A 20,368-nucleotide genomic window follows, 5' to 3' on the forward strand; every position below is an offset into this window, starting at 1 on the left:
TTTAGGAAAGGATCATTAAAGGATAATTTGGTAACAAGCTTTTGACTGTTTTAAGTTTTTTAGAAATGTTCTTGTGCCTAGTAGCCCTACGGCTTTGAAAAGAAAAAACATTGCAGATGTTGAGACTATGTAATGGATGGTCTATGCAGCTACCCTACAATATGGTTTATCAATGTATCTTTTTTTTAAAAAATGTTCTACTTGCATAATGATGGCTTTCTAATTTGACAGGTTTATTGCTGACAATCAAATGAATCATGCCTGTATGCTGTTTGTTGAAAATTACGGACAAAAAATAATTAAGAAGAACTTGTGTCGAAACTTTATGCTACATTTGGTCAGCATGCATGACTTTAACCTCATCAGCATAATGTCAATAGACAAAGCTGTTGCCAGGCTCCGAGAGATGCAGCAGAAGTTGGAGAAAGGAGAATCGGCCTCCCCAACGGATGAGGAATCTTCTGAGGAACAAAGTGGGACAACAAATGGATATAGTGAAAATAATATGAGAGAGAGAATTTCAGAAATGGATAGCATCTCAGGTGTCACAAAACAGAGCAAGAAACAAAAGCTCTGAAGTCAAAAGTCAATTGCCATTCAACGGACAAGCATTGAAGTGACATTCTAGGGTGCATGAGCTCTATAAAGAATTACACACAAAAATACAGATTCCAAACAGGCACTGGTGGATGGAAATAAATGATTTCAACAAGGATATTGTTTTAACAGGGTTTCTATTCAGTTAATTATGCAAGTACTACATGTATATCGGTTTTGGTGATGTAATGACAATATTCTAAGAGTTTGAGCATGAAGAGCAATATGAAAATCTTTTTGTAATTTTAGTAATTAGTGTCTTAAGAACTTTATGGAATTTACATAATTTAAGTATATGTAAAACCGTTTTTATATTAAGATTTTTGCATCTGTATCTGGCTGTTTTTCCTACCATGAAGTTGTGAAACATTGGGGAAAGGGGACTGGGATACAGTTTCTGCTTTTCTTATTTAGAAACTCTCCAGTTAGCTTTTTGTGAAAATAACGTCACACTTTTAAAGTTTAACCTTGATCCTTGTATTTGAAATCATTTATCAATTGATCATAAATTACAAATTAATTTTTTTTTTTACACTAAAATTATCAAAGTTGGCGAACTTAGCACTTCCTTTGTCTTGTGCCTGTTTGGAAAGATCTTGGCTTTTCATGTTACAGACACAGTGAAGTACCACCTTGGCTTTTTGAGGTTACCAGCAGTTTGGTTTTCGTGGATAATTCTGATGTATTGATCACCCAGTGTACCATTTTAAACTTGAACATTAGCTCCTTTATATTTTTATTACACATTTACACAGCTACACAACTATTTGATGTAAACCCTTTTTACTGGGGTTCCGCATCATAGTGTGCCATGCTAAAGCCGAGAGTCTATAGTCAGTATGTAGGCATTACGTCAATTAACTTCTTTTGAAGTTTATGCCTGCTGTTTTGCCTGAGTACAGACTGCAAGTCCAGGCCATAGGTTTAGCTTTGGCTTTTGAGATGCCACTCTTGAGGGAAAAATGCACTGTAAAATTGGACCAGAAAATGTGTTGCACTTCTTATGCAAGTACTCTGTGATGTATTGTATTCAATACAGATACTAAGATGCTGACTAAACTATATTTGAGCAGTTTTGCACTGCTGTTAACACATTTTATGCATACGTTTACAGATTTTTTCCAATGGAAAGTGGTTTCACTACTGGTACAGTATCAGCACCGAAGGGTTTATTCCAGCAAGCACTGTGGTTGAGTGACATCACCTCAATTTTTTATTATCCTTAAAATATTGCATTTTTCATATTCTTTATTTATAAAGGAACAATGCTGCTGTAAATACAGGTATTTTTAATTTTTTATTTCATTCCATCACCATGAGATGCAGTTCCCTATTTGTTTAAGGGGTATATAAGCTTTCTAATGGTGTCTTCAGAAATTTATAAAATGTAAATACTGATTTTGATGGTCCTTAAGATGTGTTTAACTGTGAGACTATTTAACTAATGGTGTGGATGTGATTTGTCATCCAGTATTAAGTTCTTAGTCACTGATTTTGTGTACAAAATAGGAAAGAGGGAAACTGCAGCTTTCATTACAAACTTCTTGAATTTGCCAGCTCTCTGAGTTTTAGCAAACTCTAATTATGCCTCTGGATAGTACATCAAGCATTTCTCTCTGGCTTTAATTTGCTAAAGCTGTGCACATATGTAAAAAAATAGATTATTTTAGGGGAGATGTAGTTCTAGAATTATTGCTTATGTCATTTCTTAAGCAGTTATGCTCTTAATGCTTAAAAGAAGGCTAGCATTGTTTGCACAAAAAGTTGGTGATCCCCCCAAAAATAGTAATGAAATTACTTCTGTCCAGTAAACTTTGTATGTCATGTCAATTTATAATAAAAGCTGAAAAAATCCCTTTGTTTTCTATTTATAAAGATGCCTTTTCTATATGTACCTTTGATAGATTTTGAAGATACCATGTAAGCTGGTTAAAAAGAATTTGAATGGTACAGTAGATGTAAAAACAAAACAAAACCCCAAACAAAAAAAACCAAAACAAGTTCAGTTGTTTAAATGAACCATTGTTTTTACATTAAATGTTTTATTTGAAATCAGCTTTTGTACATAAAGTTCAGTAATATAAAATCTGCCATGATGGTTGTCCCGCTCATTTTGTGTGCATGCAGAAAGGCCACAAGCAACACCTTGTATAAACTTTCTCTTCTGCATGTCTTTTAAAATTTGGATACATGTTCTTCCTTTGCCAGGTTGTTACAAAGGTAGCAAAGTTTCTGTCCAGTCTTTTTGTTATATTTAATGTGTCTCCATAAATTACCAGGTTTTTAGTTGGATTATAAAAACTTCTACTCTCCTGTCTTGGGGGCAGAACTGAGTTCCTGAGATACATCTGTTAAGTTGTGTATTACTGTTTAGAACTGTAATTTATATAACTGAAAATGAAACATCACTTGTGTCAGCTATAAAAATAGGACTTGTGTGGCTTTTTACATGCAAGTGGTTAATGTTTCAAACAGATTTTACAAGACAGTTTATTTAGAGCAAAATTTAAATCAGTATCAGTTGAAAACAGTGCTTCTCTGGGACTGTAGAGGATGGATATTCCAGGTACTACAGAACAAAATGAGTAAGGAATTGCACTGCTTGGCCAAATAGTGACTGTTGAATAGCAGACACTGAAAACCTTTTTCCATGTTAGAAATAATTCAGATACTGAAATACAGGATATCACAGATAAACTCTGTAAACTGGACTTCAGACTGCAGTTGTTGGGTATGCTTTCATCTCTAAAATTGGCAAGGTTCTTCTAATCTACCCTTTAGTATGTTCATGGCAGATTTTAATGATGTTTTATATTTGGTGATTATCTTAACACAACAGGACTGTGAACCCCAGGTTGGAACCTAACATGACTTGAATACTTAATTCAGTGCATTAAATACTATATTCAAAATTGTTAGATGGATTTGTTAACCTTATGTGTATGTTGCTTTGAGTGTGTCTTGAATATAGTCCTTGAATTTTTGGGGGGTGGGGTACAGATGGACTGCCTGGAATGAAGCAGTTGCGAATAATCTGAACTGTTCTGATTCCTTTACTAATCACCAAAACAAAACCCCCAAACCATACAACCCACCCCAAAGCAGCAATTTGACTTTACTTTTGCGAATGCAGGAGCCATTCTGTGAGGACAATTTTGACAATATTGTTCAAAGTTAAGTATTTCTTAATTCACAGAACAGTTTGGTGCCATCATCAACCGGTGCTTGAATGAAGGTGTTCCTGTTGGACCAGATCCTGGTTATAAATCTGATACTGCATGGTTTCACAACTGAGAAAACAAGAAATCTGAATGAAGTAGGTAAGTCTGCCTTCCATGATTCTGATACCTGCTGTTCTTAAGTTGCTTGATTTGAGACCGAAGATGCTCTCTTTAGGAGAAATACTTGGCATCTTGCCCTGGAGAAAGTTCTTCATATGAATGGTGTATTTATGAGAGAAAGCTACCAAGTCGGCAGCCTGATTTCTGGTTTCACAAGTTATTTTTCCTTTAGTAAAGCTGTGTGTTAGTTCAACGTGGACTTTATTTGAAGGGGATTAAATACCTCTGCTTCTTGCTCAGTAACGGTGGCCAAAAACTACTATTGTATGAGTTGCACCATTTAATGCAGCAGTAAGGAGATGGGAACAATAAACCAGAAAAATTAGCTGTGGAGTATTGAGGAAAGTAGTTTACAGATGCTGTAACTAATTTTTAAAAAAGGAGGAAAAATTATTTCTGTAAGAGATTTCAGCTAAGATCTAAACTTCAGCTGGAAATAAAGGTAAGTGCACAAGTGAGAAACCTGGAAAAATTGTTGAGGACTTCTGAGGGACAAAAGATGGGGAAAAAAACAAGGGGGAGAAGCTCTTAAAGACGGCTGCAGCACTATAGAATACATTTTCTTATTAGAATGCAGTGATGCTCCAGCTTTATGCCCCAATAAATAATTTACTAGACCATACATGGTTGAGGGATAAAACTTTATTTAAAAAAAATTTCAAATTTCACTTGACACATAAGTCTTAGTTGAGGTAAGTGAATGTTCTAGCTTAAGAAAACAACTTTCAGGATTGGATTTCATAAGCAGTTAACACTCTGTTGCTTGCAAGGCTCCAAGAGCTAGAGGTGAAAAATTGTAAAGGAAGTGTCAAGTTTTCTATCTAGCTGAACTCTGCTGTGGAAGAACAGAATTTCAACCTTTTTAATTCAAGCCTCTTCTGCTTCTTTGCATACTTTAACTCAGGTCTCTTGCCCTGAGACTCTTCACCCCTCCCAGGTCTCAAAGGTGCAGCTCCAAGAGGTGGTTGAACAGTACCTAATTTGCAATTTGGACAGCTAGGCTTATGCTAAGTTTAAAAAAATGACTAAAAACCCAACCATACCCAACCCACGATTGGCAAGCTGCCCTTGTTCAACGTACAGCTAAAGACTAAAGTCAGAAAAACTGTTTCTTCTCTTGCCATCCTCAGCTCTCAGGGGGCACAGTAGGGGCCTCCAGTGGCCCTTCACAGTCATCTTAAGCTGCTTTGTATGTGTATTCTGAACAAACTGACAAGGCATTACCATCTCTGGAAGTACCTGAATTCAAGGCTTAAGCTTCATTTTCTAACATGCAAGTAAATATCCTGCAGAATCAATAGTCTGACTAGCCCCTCCAAAAGCAGATGAAAAGGTACCTGAGCTGTTGATACCTCAGAAGTGTAGATACAATTTTAGTTTCCATATGGTAAAAATACTAAGTTACAAGTAGTACCTGAAGTATGTAAGTGACATTACCAGCACTACTAAATGGAGCAAGATTTAAGCTGGCTGCTAGCTAGAGTGCCAGCCTGACCCTCTCTAAACAGGACTGATACTGTTTGATCATCTACTGAACCTTCTTGGCTACAGGAAAAGAATCATATTTTAGAAGTATTGAAAATACTCTTCACAGGATAATTAGAGAGAACACTGAAAGTACAGGATAAGCTAGTATTTTCTTACTCCCTAACACTGAAATAGTTAAGCTTGAAAAACTGAGAATACTGCAGGCTTTTTGTTGCTAACAGTGGATAATCTTACCTGCAGGTGTCCAGTCTTCCTCACTTCAGGTCTTATAGTAAATTCCAACCTAACTCTATGTGCAAGTTCTTTGCATCCATCTGAATCTATTGTAAATGTTGTAAATACCAACAGCCATTTGCCTTTTCTGAAATTCTCGTACCCCTACTACAGATGCCTGGGGAAAAAATGCAGGCATAGACAATTAATCTTTTTGTACTGATAATGTAAGTATGGGGGATAATAATCCAATGTGAATTAAGCTTTTAATGCTAGCATAGAGGGCTAACGTAGCATGTTGACACTGCAGGAAAAAGGGCAGAATGATTGTCTAGGCTTTATAAAAATACTGCTATTCTAACATGCTAAAATACATTTAATTGAATTTGAGGTAAGAAGGCCCTCAATGAGCATTACTTCAAAATATTTAAGTCCAGTAGTATTGCAATCTTTTGACCAGGAATAGGTTCTCTTTGATAAGCTCATTATAAATCTTAGTTGCTCCTTAGGGAAAATAGTGGTAACTTTACCTAACTTCTGCATTCAAAGTCAATTAATTCATATTTTCTTTTCCCATCCTATTACATGGAGGAGACAGTTAAATTACCAACATCTGCTACATTTTGACTGCCACGGGTTAAATCTCTGCCAGCAGGGTCTGCCTGAAGCCCATCTCCGTTACCTCCCATAGTGGATCTCCAGCAGCAGTCCCAGCTTGCTTGGGCAGCCTAGTCTGTCCCCAGTCCTCAGACCATAATCCTGTGCTATTGCATGTGAATGCAAGGTGTTCCCAGGTAGCTATTGGGATTTCCAGGAATCCTGCACATCAGAATAGCACCTCCCTTGTCTCTGTTGTTGGACAATAGAAAGAATGTTGTCTCTAAGTCTTAGAAGGGCTCTGTGAGGAATCATGGCTGCCAATCTGCATGTCATGCCTAAGTACTAAATCACTAAGACTTGCTCTGACATAGGCTACACAGTAAATATAACTAGGGAAGACAGAGCAGATAAGGATAACTGTCCTACTCTAGGTATTGGTCTAGTTTGAGGCAAGCATCTGCATTAAGTTGATGTAAGCATCACCATGCAACTACTCTAGAAAAATATATTCCAAGTGACAACACAGAAAACAGTTCAAGAAATATCTCAAAATAAGGCACTTAAGTGAGACATTAACAGACTGGCTACATATTTAAACAGACATTATGGCTCAGACATCCTTGCTCTGGAGGAATGAACAGTACCATGCATGAAAGAAATGGCTGTTGCAGAACCCACTATCCATTCATACTATTAAGGCAGCATTGTGTACAAGGAAGCATAGCAGGATATCACTGCTCTAACTACTTTGTTCTTTTTGAGTGGTATAAATAAAACTTTGGTCCTTACCACCCCCCTAAATGTTTACAGGCTTATTTCACAGAGCAGCAGCATTAAGCAAAGTTAATTCTACACAATACACGTACCCTGAGACTAGAGTACAATGAAATACTGACAAAAATCAAGTCTGGAGGAAAAAAGGGAAAGGGCTTATGGACTGCTTAAATTAATTTGCCTACGCAAATACCTGCTTCTAACTTTTTCCAGAGTAACAAATCCAATGTTTCACAATTGTTTTTCTTTAAATGAATCCAGCAGGAAGTACAATATAGTGGAGTTCAAGTAGTATAAAGACAGGTTTTTGTTAACAGATTGTTGATGTCAAACAGCTGGAAGCCCAGGTTTTAACATTACACTTTACAGCAAGAACAAAAATCCCTTCACTCACTGCTAAAACACCAAAACTTTCCAGCCTGGGTATGAAAACGAACATCCAAAATACAAAGAGACACAGCATTGATCAAGTACCCAGTCAAAGACCACTTCTCTGTTGTTAGAGCTAATGGTTACTCGAAGCTTGAAGTTCCCTCCCTCGTTGCTGGAAGGCCCTAACTGCACAACTTCCATGTCAAATGTCACAGTTGATCCAGAAGTAACAGCAGGCAGTTGGTTTGTCATCTCTTTTCCATTTACAAATACTGCCCCTGAAACAGTCAAGATATCAAATATCATTTCTCAGTTCCTGTACTTACTAACATGGAACACTATGTCTCCCTATTTTTTTTGCAGGCAAATAGAAATGGAAAGCAACCCTGCCACATTCCTTTTCGTCACATCAAACAGGCTGCACTAACTGCAAGCAGGAAAAGGAAACCTATGCTCTCACCAAAGATTTTAACTGCACAAGCAGTATGTACATAAAACATGGATGAAGTTGCTTATATGTGATCCAGGGATATAAAGAACCAGGGGCTATGGGTTTTGAGAAAGGAAAACAAAAAAAATTCACACTCTTCAATTACATGATTCAGACTCACCATTTGTGCTAATGCACACAGCTTTATCCCGCTGCAAAGAATCATAGCCGTTCTGCTGCTCCACACACACTCCAAGGCTGTCTCGTCTGTCTGGCTGTCCCACAGTTTCAATTCTACCAGGCAAAAAGTTAAGTCAAACCCTGAAGCTTTAAATCAAAACAGACAATGAAATCCAAACAGTAATACCCTGTCATACCAGACCTCTGTACTGTGCTCCAGGGCTTTCAACAAATTCATCCAACCTTTTGGGGAGATCCCTGTTGAATGACCTGAAGTCCTACCAGCTTTCCCAGCAGCTTCACTGAGTAATGCTTTCTCTATTAATCTGTACAAAACATGAATCTGCTTCCTGCAAGCTTTCATTGCTATTTAATAAACTTCTCCACTGTCACAGCTTAGAGTCTTTTGAAATTATTTCCAGTTGTCTGAAACAACCAATATGTGCAAAACTACAATCATCTATACCAGATTACTGGTCAATATCTTGTATTATGGCAAGATGGCTGTAGTTTCAGCAAGTATTTAATAAGCATGACTAAAACAGGGGTTTTGAACCCTGCTATGTTCTGCTGTAAAGGGGTGGGGGCGGAAGGTTGATGTGTTTTGGTGGTGAAGGGTTGTTGGGTTTGAGGGTGTGTGTGGGTTGTTTCGGGTTTTTTTTCATAAATTAGCTTTGTGCAAATGTGTATTAAAAACAACGCCCAGAAGACCATTTACAAGTCTGGCTTCTGTTCAGCTGCATTTAGGATTTTGGTCCTGAGAAAGAATCTCCAAAGAAAAAGCAAACAAGTTGTGCAAATGACCTGGGACACAGTTCCCTTTGGGCCCTCTGCAAGGCCTGCACAGTTTATACACTGAAGGGCTCTTCTGTATTTGAGTCCTTTCTCTCGTACTGCCATCTCTCAAAGGTGCTAAATCATACTTTAGAGAGAGCCTGAGTGACTTGGGAAACTTTTCTAGAAAAGTAAAACAGCATTTATTTTCATTACAGCTTGAGAGAAAGAGCAGCACTGATACATGGTTGTTGCCAAACAACAGAAAAACTTAAGCAGAAGCTTTTAAGAACTGGAATAAACTGGGCAGTGGACTGGCACACAATGGGTTAACTCTTTCAAGACAAACAAGGAAGATAAAATTGGTTACTTTTGCACTCTATTAGGTTTTTTAGTCCCCTGGGAACATCACTAAGATAGCAAAACCCTTGTACTGTAAAGCAAAGAAAAAAATTTAAATATCCAAGAAGCTTTTAATTTAGAAATGATCCACAATGTTTTCCCAAAACAACTTTAAAGGAGATTTCAAATTCATCTCACTACTCCACTTTAGATTGTAAACTCTGCCTGAGTTACTGGTGAGGTTTTATAAACAGCTATTTATTAGTGAACTTGAGGGGTAAAGCCTTTGTGCTTAAGTAACATTAATTCATGTCATCCCTAGTTAAGGGAGCCTTTCTTGAGTTGGAAATAAGCATTTTTACAGGCACAAGAATGACCAAAAATGGATAACTATAAACCCATTAAAAAGTAGAAATTTTATCATGTCAATCTGTAATCCACACTTACTCATATATTATAGACCCCTTTTGCAAAGCACTAAGGTAACCTGGACCAGCAGCAGTAGGAAGAAAAAAGCATCAAAGAAATAAGACGACAGCAAATACTGAGGAGCAAGAGTACACCCAGCGGGGGGAGCGTTTACACAGGAGACAGTCTAGGACCAGCTGAACGTTTTAGATTCAGCTCTCTCAGTGAATCCAGGCTCAGGCCATGTTTTTCATCATGCACTTCTGTATTCATCACACCCAGGCTTTCCAGCATCAGGGCTACCATCCCCACACCGCTGCCCTCACTCCAAGAGAGCAGACTGGGCTGCATGCTAACGCAAAGTAGGAAAGAGCCAAACCTTCCTTACACCATAAAGAGGAAGCACGATCCGAGTGCCTAAGAAAACAGCCAACCTGTAATTCTGCAGTAGCTTTCCTCCTCTCACACACATAGGGAAGAGGGCCAGGATCTGGTATAGATCACCATTCCTTTCCTTACTAGGTTTTGATTTTCCAGCAATTGATAACCAGCCCAAGACAAAGAGCCCCCATACAGTACAGAGCATCACTGCACAATCTCCTAAGCTTTGCTTTACTAGGCTGATTTTTCCTATCATGTTAGCAAAGTTATTCTCCAGCCTCTGTGATCCCTGGGACTTAAAATTTTAAAAAGCCTACAGAATACGTGGTAGGAACAATGCTCAGTGGGACACTTTTCAAATCCCTTCTCACCACTTCCAATGCTGCAGAGCACAACCTTGCCTCTGTCACTGTAGCACACACAGTTCAACCACCACCAGTTTCCATTTGCCTCAGACCACAGACAAGTGAATCTGCAGGTGATCACATGTGCTTCCTTTATATTAGCTGTCAGTAGAATTGTGGGTTCCTGACAAAGTCAGCATGATCTTCATATGGCACCTGCTGGATGATCCCAAATCGCCAGATTGGCCAGACTGACTGTGTGGCTCCCCACTGCAAGCAAAAGCTTTAAAGAAGGACAGCTGCAGAGCAGGTCAGTGGAGAAATGTTCCTTTTCCTAAGGGCAGCTCCCTGAAGGCTGCAAAGGAACAGGACGAGTCTTGACTTAAAGCAATGATGTTTTCCTACTTGTCCAAATGCTTCGCCTCAGAGGATAACTGAAGCAGTCTATCTTTAAAAAGCAGATAAAAAGCATTGCGTTTATTGCAGCTTCACTTTCCACTGATGAGGTATGCCTGTGGCCTGAACACGCAAAAAGAATACAAAGCTGCTTCACAAATACCTGTAACATGAACCTTGCTTATTTGGTTTGTTCTGCAAGCCACTTATCCTCTTGTGAATACACTTTTGTTTCAACAGATGGAGAAAGCCAAGCGCCAAGTATTACATCTCCCTGCTCAGGAAAATCTCACACACTTTCAAACAGGAAGCTACTCTTGGACCTTCCAAGAGGAACACAACCGATTTTTGAGGTTGTCTTCAATCTTAAGATTTGTGTCATTATAGTTCTTGTGGACATGTGCTTATTAGTGCTCTGCTATCCTGAAACAATCTCCTCTTGGAGAGGAGTCCACATTACCAAAATGTAAAGCAAAAGATTTTCATATGCTACCAATAAAAAAAGATAAAAGGCATTGGTCTGAAAGAGAACCAAGGGAAACCTCAAAGTTCTGCCTTTAATTTCACAGGCATTTCTGAGCCAAGAGATGTTAAATCTAGCAACAGATTTCAAATGAAAGCTTTAGATCTTTTTATTCCATCTTAGATGGGGCAACTGAATACATCCTCATACTACAACCATCTAAAGTTAAGATTAGTTATCAGGAAGGGAGAAATGAAACACCATGGAGTAAGTTATAAAAATATAATGAACGACCCCCTTAAACTGCCTTTGGGGGGTTGCCTACTGTACAGCAAGTAGTTTTATTTAACCAGGGAAAGATGGAATAAAGCTTCAGAGTCTCTGAGGTCTGTAATTACAACTGACATATCCACAAGGACATTCCTCATACCCTGTTAAACAACATCATCTCAGGGATAGGACTACAGGCAGCAAAGCTGCCAAGGTTTTTAATCACATTCTGTGTCAAATGGAAAGCTTGAATTCCACAAGATCCCTTCTCCACTCAGTATTTTTCTAATGCCAGTTTCAAGCAGTAGTCTGATCAGCACTAGTTATCTCAGATGTTTAAGACATCAGTGCCAGACTGTCATCCCTACCTGTCCCAACAGCATATATAATGTTTTCATGACCAAATCCTGCAAAGCTTGTGGATACTCTGGGAAGAAAAGCACCCACTGACCCAAGGTTAAAAAGAATCAATGGCAAGCCTCCACTGACTTCTGACCAGCCAGTAACAGCTGCTAAAAAACTGGAGGAAGTTCAACATTCCACAGATTTGCTCAGCACGAGCTGTATTTATCATCCTTCAGGAGTTCGCTCGTCTCTTTTAGATAGGTGCAGGTCCTACAAAAACATCAGGTGTTTTCCTAAAGAGCCAGGAAGTAGAAGAGAAGGATGTTCAGACTTTACCCAGACACACTACTTTGACTGGGGCTGAGCTGATGTAAAACTCAAATATGCACCATGACTCAGATTTACATACAATTGAGATGTAACAGACTAGAGAAGGAAGCTTGGCTCACAGGAGATGCACCAGACAACAGCTACCCAGAAAGTACTTGCCTGAATGTTAATGTTTGCCCACAGAAATAAGTAGGAGCTTTGGAGTAGAGCACACCGCATGACTGAGAATCATTTCGAAGTGCTATGTTTCTTCGACTGCTCAAGCTGTAACCCTCCAAACCAGCTGTCCATTCTTAAAATAAAAGAAAAAAAAAAAGAAAAAGGCATGAAAAGTGTGAACCTCAACTTGACCACCTACTGTCTGTGCAAAACCAAATCAGTTGCAATGTCTGCTCAGTTTACCTCATATGAAGCTTAAGCTATATTAAGAACAGAGGCTAGTTTTGCCGCCTTCTGATGGAGATTTCTTTTTCAAATAATTTGCAATTACAAAAAATATTTCCCAGCTCACAGAATTCACCAGAAGTTCACTCTTTGCTGCAATCCCTGCAAAGTCATATTGTAGGCAAAGGAAAACCTTCATTACCCACTGCCCTTAAAAATTTGCAAGTGAAGAGAAAACTTAGGTTTTACTCTCTCCAAGATAAGAGCTTGTTACGAGACTGCAGGTCAAAAAAAATGCTTAGGTAGGGGTGAAGGAGAAGGAAAAAAAATGCTTCAGTTCTAGCTCATTGATGCTTTCCAAGGCAAAGCAGTGAGCTACCTGCTGGAAAGGCTCACTAACTGTCCCTCACACTAGGAAGCAAAGAATAAATTGTAGGATGAAAGGATAGTTCATCATACATTACACATATACATCATAGCTAAGGACGTCCCACCATCATACAAAAAGCAGCTCCATAAGTCATTCAGCTATAGACCTTCAGGAGCGCTGTGCTGATGACACAGGCTTAAGATGAAGATGAACAGCAGCAAAACAATACCATGGGGAACTAGCGTGGTACGGCCGATCTGAGGAACACTCCATGGACTCCACTCTTGCCGTCCATCTCCGCGGGCACAGACTCTGAACTGGTAATCAACATTAGGATCAATATGCAGCACTATGAACTCTGTCTCCGAGCCGACATACACATCTTCAAAGTGGCTGGCAGTACTCTTACGATATTGCAGTCGGTAATCTTGTGGTATGAAGTCATCATCCACCTAGAGAAACATTTATTGCATTAATAAAGGACCCCCTCTTTTTTTTCTTTTGCCCCTGAAGTGGCACCCATTAGGATAGTGCTGCAGGCTGTCAAAGGCAATTCTGAGTCGCAAGGTATTAAAGAGCAGAAAGCATGCCTTATAGAAAATAAAATCAGTGTCTGAACCAACTAATACAAAAAGTATAAGAATTATTTGATTACAGTTTAAAAGTATCTATAGGAGAAGAAACATTTAACAGGCAGCTTTTCAATCTAGCAGAGATATAACAAGATCCTTCAGCCAAAAGCTGAAGACAAATTTGCCAAAGAAATTCAGTGCCAGTTTTTAACAGCAGGGGAAACTCACTATTATTCTTCATAAACTGTTCCAGGGAATGATTTTCAACTCTTTGATAATCTCTAAGTCGAAAGAGATTTTTTAATTTTTTTTTTTCCCCACAAAAGTTCTACTATGCCCCAAGCATGACCAAATTCAGGGACCTCCTCTATAGCATAGAAAAATCAGACCACATGTGATAGTAGTGCCTATGGTTTTGTAACCTGAGTCCACATCCTTGACAAGGTAAGGGTGGCTGACCAATGGCTGGCTGTTGCTAGAAAAACAAGTTTGTTTAATGCTGCCAAGGAGCGTAGTAGAGCTGTCCAACAACAACTAAACCTCACCAGATCACAGCAGTGATTTACTCAAAAATAGTTTTTGTGTATTGAAGAAAAAGGCTACTTGACTAGCTAATGCCTATTAAAATATTTTTTCTTTCTATCCACTGCATCTCCCTAAGAACACAAACATGTTTAGGTGTAAAAGCATAACCGAACAGGTTCAGCCTCATCCTGGGTCTGCTATAGCATCTTCAAAGGGAACAAAAGCATCAGCCCAGCAACAAAGTTCCATCTGAGAGTGGTTGGCTGTTAGGGCCACACAAACAAACCCCTCACTTCCACAGCACAATTGGCTACGTGCAAATCACCTCTGTCAGAAACATGCACACCAGGAATTCTTGGCCTTGTTTGTACAACAGTATCACAGACAGATTACACTCTAGTAATTTGTTTAGAGGGAAGAGTATTTGAAGGAGTTGTTTCCTGCTTGCCCGGCACCTGGCACTTGCTTAAGCATGGGAAGCAGGGGTAGCAGTGTTTTCAGCTACCCCTCCCAACTTTCCCACAAACAGGGAAGGCGACTGTGAGGCAGAGGTGCATCAGCAGGTCGGCCCTTTCTACCTGCAGATGGGAGCAGGTAGAGTCCAACAGCAAGAGTCTAATGTACAAGTGTCACTACCAGGCAGACACAAACCCTAGCGCCAACCACAACATCACTAGATTACCTTGCCTTTAAATTAGGCCATTACCATAAAAATCTCTTCTAAAGTTTCTAACTGAACACTGGAGTGGACTATTCCTTTGAAGGCAGTAGAGAATCCAGAATGAAAGTGGCTTTTTCAGTTTCTTTCAACAAAACTGAAATCTGAATGATCCTCACCCAGGATATTTTACCTACCTTACACCATCGGACTAAAATACCTCCAGGCTTCTCAACAAATTCCTCTAGCTGTACAGGTGGTCGAGATGCCACAGTTCCATGTCTGAATATTTGATTTTTCAATATAGTAAGAAGGCAGTCATCCAACTGGGCAGATAAACAAGGCACGTCAACCAAGGAGGGCACTTCTGGTAAGCTGAGAAAGGAAAGTTTGCTGTAATGAAAGGGGCCAGCTTCTACAAATTCATATTTTGTCCATACACATGAATCTGTGCAGATATGCAAAGAGAGAACAGCTGCAGAAATTGGCATGTGCATTTCAAACTTAAAAGACTCAGAAAACATTGTGTTTCAGCCCTAACCAGACTGCCTGTTTCTCAGTAAATACTCTGAAATACAGGCTGTTCCACAAGGAGTGGGTTTCATTGTTCATAAATAAACAGCCTATATTTCTACAGACCATATGGAGGTTGAAAACTACTCCATCCTGTGACTGCTAGCCCCAAAGAAAGCCTATGAAACAAGTGACAGTAACACCTCAAATGAATCTTTTAATGCAGTGGAGTGGAAGGCTTTTGTTTCAGAGGAGAAAAGATCCCCTATACAAGAAGAGCACATGTGCTGCTGCCTCAGATCACCTCAGTGTGTCAGTATCTTACCTATCTAGCTGAATATGTAAAGCTTTTTTTGTAAAGCTGCAAAGTTTCTCATTCTGTTGTCCCACATCTCCATGGACTGCACTCTCTCCTGGAATCAAATGGTAAAAATATTCCTAATGAGAAAACGTCCAAGAAAGACATTCTTTGCTTCAAAGAATAACTAGTTCTGACATGAACAACCAATTAAACATGAAGCATTCTCAGCACTTTTGCTAGACACTTAGCTAGAAAATACAATTATAGTTAACAATATAAAGCCTATCTAGCAACTTTTGAAGCTCTCAAAGCTTCCTGTAGACACACCCAAAACAGATGTAATAATTTGCCTCAGGTATCAGACAGTAGCAGAACTGGGGTCAGATGCCAGAAATTAGGATTATTAATCCCTTCCTCCACCTGCTTTAAAGGAAGAAAAAACCAAAGCACCTTCACTGAGCAGAAAACAAAAAAGCAGGAGCTTAAAAGCAAAAAATAATTTCAACCATTGTGCTGTTTGCTACAATCTAAATGGTAACTATTGTCATAATGAAGGAAATAATCCATGCATTAAAGTGTGGAGATAAATAGAAATCTTTTCATAAGCTTTCCATATAAAGTAGCATCCCACACTTCAGCTTACAGAGACGTACGCTCCATTCTCCTATCTGATGACTTTATGGTAATTTACAACATAAGCAAGCTCAGTCCTTTTCCAAATGGAGGATTACAAACATTACAAATCTCTAAAGAAAAGCATACGTCATAATTGGCAGCAGGAGATTTAATAACCATGGAGCTTAACTCCTTTCTGACTCAGATGCAACAGCTGCTCATTTTGACAACGCGACTTAGCAATGCTTGTACTGCTACAGAGGGAATGGTGACCCGCAGAATAGGAGGTGCACGGGTAGTCAGGTTCTCATGAGATCTGATAGAAACTCATGTAAACACAGGCAATCTTTGCCACCACCCTGTGATTCAGTAACTTGAGACAAAGTAAAACCAAGGTGACTACCGGCTGTCCCAGAGGTTGTGGTGCTAAAAAAACCAAAAAACAACAACAAAAAAAACCCCAAACACGCCACAACAAATTAATTCTTAAATATTGTCACTACTCCTGTGAGCAGGAGGCAGAGCGCTATCAAGCCAGCATGCTCTTTAAGTGCAAAGCTCACGTCTGAGTGGAAGCTGGTAGATTTCCTACTCATGGGAGACTGCTCTATGCACTTTAGTTCACAAAACTGAGATCATGTTGAAAGAAAGTTAAAGTTGCGACACGAGAACAATGCAAGGAAACTGCCAACATACTCATGGCTCAGACATGCTCCCAGTAGGTTCTCCAGTGTGGGGAAAGCAGACAAGAGTGACGTTCCTTTCTGGCTAGGTACTTAGCATCAGTAGGGTACAAACTGGCCCTTAGAGTAATACTCCACAAGTCCGTTTTTGTCTGCCTCATCCTCAGACTTTTTGGAGAAATTTTTCTCATGCAGTGGCCATTTCATTCTTCCACTGTCCCCCATCAACAGTCAACATAATCACACTTAGCAGGAAAGATAATCTGTTTACTTCAGCTGCTATTCCACTGAGACACAAATAACTTCCTTCAGCCAACAGAGATATTTTGTTATTATGGTACCCAAGATGTGTTTTATTTCAAAGTAGCCTGACATAATCCTCTTTCAAGCATGGAGAGATGCAGGACACCTCTGCAGTGAGATGTTTCCTAAGTAGGTACTTCCTGCCCTTGTGGAGAGGCTACACTGACATACGCACGCCCCGGGATTGGAGCGAAATATTTAAATATGGATTTGTAGGAGATAATATTGATCAGCTCTTCACTACATCTACCCAACTTTAACCTTTTCTTAACATTTGGTTTGAGAGAAGTCCAAAGTGAGCCAAATATGCTGATCATAACAGTCTTCAAGAGAAGACACACTGGAAGGTAGAGCCAAGACTTAGTATCAGGTCCTGCCTTACCTTCCCGGAGCAGATCATCAGCTGTACTGACTCCATGCTCTATTAGCTTCTGGCATTCATCCAAGGGTTTGATACTGTCTTGTTCTATAGCATCCACTTCCTGCAGCAGTGACATCAGTCGCTCATCCAACAGCTTCTTTAGGGTCCCTTTCAAATCATTAAAATGTTGCTCAAGTACATCTCTGGTCAATGTTGCACTTTCTCTGATCTAAATTCAGGTAACAGAGAGAAGGATTCAGGATAAAGGCAAAGGCCATGCACATCTTTTATTTTTCTGAACCACCTCATCTGCATCTGCTGGAGAAAAGCGGTGCATGAAATCAACTTTGAAAGAAGGACCACTGGCAGTTCACAAACTAGTGTAGTCATTTTTAGCACATGTACAGCAGGGAAGGAGGCAAAGAAACTAGTCTGGACAAGGGGAAGAGTATATTAACTAAGCAAAATACAAACTGGCTTAGGTGTACTTCAATGAAGGAATTTTTCTTGTCAGAAAATCCAAATGCTCTGTAGGTCTTCTCCCTACCGCCCCTCAAAACTGCTGTGATCCTGTTAAAAAACCACCCTGCTAGCATATACAGGTAATCCTCATGGGAAAGAAAAAGATATCAGGCTTTTAGAAGACTATCTAGGAGCACTTTTCCAGGCCCTATGACGTCACTGGATTTTTAAAGTCCTTGTAGAGCTGCTTTCTTTTCAATTTTTTTTTTAAATAGCCACCTTTGGTTTGTCTGTGCTCCAGGGTTACAGGGCAGGGTGAACAGCAAGTCTGTTTTGATTCTGGAACAACTAGACCACAGAAGGTTCTACAAGTGCTTATTAAAATGTTTGCAAACTTGCTGAATCTGACTTTTAGGGAAGAAAACACATTTGAACACCCCTGAGCTAAAGATGCAAAAGTCAGAAGTAAAGATCTCCCTATGAAAAACTTTTCTAAGTCACATGCACAAGGAAATGCTGCAACATGCACACGGCCTTACACGTAATTTCTAGATCTTTAGAAGTATAGACAACCAACACAGGAAGTGTTCTGGTTAGGTAAAATAAATTTCCTCTTCAAGTAATATTCATGAACGTCTGCAGCTGCCACACAGCTCGGTTTCCCTTCTCCTGTTATTTTAACGCTTGAGAAGAAAAAGGAAGTATTTAGCTTCATGAAGGGGTGGGGCAGAGGAAGACAGAACAGTCACTTCTCTAAGCCCATTACCTCCATTACATGCAGATACAAATTCAACAAGTCAGCCTCAGAATTACAGATACTACTAGCTACACAGAAGAGGAAATGCAAGTCCCTGAACATACAGAGCTGCACGAAGACTGTTGAAAATCGTGTCCCATTGGTCCAAAAGAAAAGGATGCAATGAAAGTGTTCTAAAGCGCTTCTCCTATCACATTGGCCCAACAGTCCCCAAATAATAAAGCTTCCGCTATCTGAAGCCCTAATCCAAGACATTCAGCACTTCTGGACACAAGGAATTCTTGGACACGTGTTGTGTGGCTGATTCTTTGTGGACAAAACAACACGTGGTCCTGAAGATGGGAAGAGAGAAAACAGAAACATGCACACAAGCCAAGAAGTTCCCCCAGGGAGGACAAGGAAAGAAAGGTAAGCTAACTAAGCACTGACAGTCACTGCAGAAAGGCAAATTGGCTCCCTCTCAATGCATTTTGAGTTATCAGGCAACACTCTGAGATGACAAGGTTTGGATTAAAGACGGTCACGAACAACTCATTTTCTTAAGTAGCTTGCGGTTTTGAAGATGACTAATTTAATGTATAGTGATCGCCCACATTCACTCAGTAGCAGGACACTAACCTAGCAGATTTATAGCAGATTTCTATGCTAATGGAATCTGCTGCAGGAACATTATCAGGTCACCACGGAAACATTTTCTGAGTTTTGCTTTGTTTTCTTTTTTTATTCACCCCTTGCAGAGTTGAATCAAAGATTGTAAGGCATTGGCTCTAGTCTGCAAAAACTAAAACACTGAGAGGATGTCTTAGAGAAACCAGTCCTTTCCTGGCTCTCCGCAATCTCCCTGCCCGCAGTTGCCTATCTTATCACGCATCTTCAGCGTGGAGTGGGTGGGTTACTAGTCCCAGTGAAAACTCTCCCCTGGCGCCAGCGCACAGCTGCAGAAAAACCAGCTAACCTGGAATGTTGGCAACACTTAGACGCGACCCACAGAGTACGTGACCCACCGAGTTTGATGCATGGGGACAGCAGACTTGAGGAGAGCAACCAAACGGGAGCATAACTGGCCTAGGCAGCTATCTTTTAGATGTGAGGGGCAGAAGACAAGCGTGACGCTCCCTATAAAATAAGACTTAGCATCCCAACCGCTTTTGAAAACGTAGTTCCTTTAGACAGCTTTTATTTTTGCCTCCCTATCGTCCCAGAAAACCAGGCTCCGTTCCGTAACAGACTTCAGCTCGCACCCCTTTCCCTTCCCGGTACTTCCTACCCCCACCCGTTCCCAAGTCCTCCAAGGCAAGGCGCACCTTTCCCCGCAGCGTGTGCGGGACCACCGGGGTCACCGCAGCCCTCGCCCACCCCCGGTCCTGCGGGATTCCCCCCCCTTCCCTTCACCTCCCCCAGCCAAGCTCTAACAGGCTGCCGCCCGCACCCTGCTGAGGGGGTTTCCACACAAAAACACGGCTCCGGGTGAGAAGAGCAGGACCGGGCACCGCCGCCGCCACCACCCCTCACAGCCCGGGCAACCCCGTCCCGTTTCCCCAACCTGGTTCCGCGCCTGGTGCAGCCCCCGCAGCCGCTGCTCCAGCTCCCGCCGGTAGCTCCGCGCCGCCTCGATGCTCTCCCGAGCTTCCTGCAAGAGGAGTCGAGCCTCGGCCTCGCCGTCGGCCTCCATGGAGCAGCCGCGGCGGCGAGGCACCCGGCGGGGCGGGGCAGCGGCGGTGGTGGCGGTGGTAGCGGCCGCGGGCGGGACTCGCCCCCGGAAGGGCCCCACATCCGGGCGCCGTGCCCCGGGGGGGGCGGAGCAGGGAAGCGCGGC

At 40.7% G+C, this 20,368-nt stretch overlaps 2 protein-coding genes across 3 annotated transcripts in view; one reads left to right on the top strand and one right to left on the bottom strand.

Annotated features, from left to right (window-relative positions):
- SUZ12 (SUZ12 polycomb repressive complex 2 subunit) overlaps positions 1-2,688 on the top strand; it is a 34,526-nt gene extending 31,838 nt beyond the window's left edge. The window contains exon 16 of the mRNA XM_069799252.1: positions 232-2,688. Coding sequence (XP_069655353.1) covers positions 232-577 — 346 coding nt within the window. The 3' untranslated portion in view covers positions 578-2,688. The remainder of the gene's footprint in view (positions 1-231) is intronic.
- A 1,872-nt stretch (positions 2,689-4,560) lies between these two features.
- Positions 4,561-20,303, bottom strand: CRLF3 (cytokine receptor like factor 3). 2 transcript variants are annotated; one of them, XM_069799254.1, is made up of 8 exons: positions 20,096-20,303; positions 17,355-17,562; positions 15,396-15,483; positions 14,755-14,932; positions 13,032-13,254; positions 12,208-12,340; positions 7,997-8,109; positions 4,561-7,663 (listed from the first exon to the last, which is right to left on the bottom strand). In XM_069799254.1, the coding sequence occupies exons 1-8, from the start codon at positions 20,222-20,224 to the stop codon at positions 7,410-7,412; spliced, it is 1,326 nt and encodes a 441-aa protein (XP_069655355.1). In that variant the 5' UTR covers positions 20,225-20,303; the 3' UTR covers positions 4,561-7,409. The 2 variants fall into 2 exon arrangements, with proteins under 2 accessions (XP_069655355.1, XP_069655357.1); XM_069799256.1 differs by lacking the exon at positions 20,096-20,303 and adding an exon at positions 18,335-18,354.
- Between the last annotated feature and the right edge of the window lie 65 nt (positions 20,304-20,368).

Source organism: Haliaeetus albicilla, chromosome 12 (assembly GCF_947461875.1).
Source record: "Haliaeetus albicilla chromosome 12, bHalAlb1.1, whole genome shotgun sequence".
In the NCBI taxonomy this organism is placed as follows: Eukaryota; Metazoa; Chordata; class Aves; order Accipitriformes; family Accipitridae; genus Haliaeetus; species Haliaeetus albicilla.

Bases quoted from the DNA above. Each gene is read 5' to 3' on its own strand.
- CRLF3 (XM_069799254.1), bottom strand. From the start codon at position 20,224: ATGGAGGCCGACGGCGAGGCCGAGGCTCGACTCCTCTTGCAGGAAGCT. The intron at 15,484-17,354 runs GTAAGGCAGGAC...ATTTGATTCCAG, and splicing joins TGATGATCTGCTCCGGGAAG to GAGAGAGTGCAGTCCATGGA. The intron at 8,110-12,207 runs GCAAGTACTTTC...TTTGCCTGGTAG, and splicing joins GGGCAAACATTAACATTCAG to AATTGAAACTGTGGGACAGC.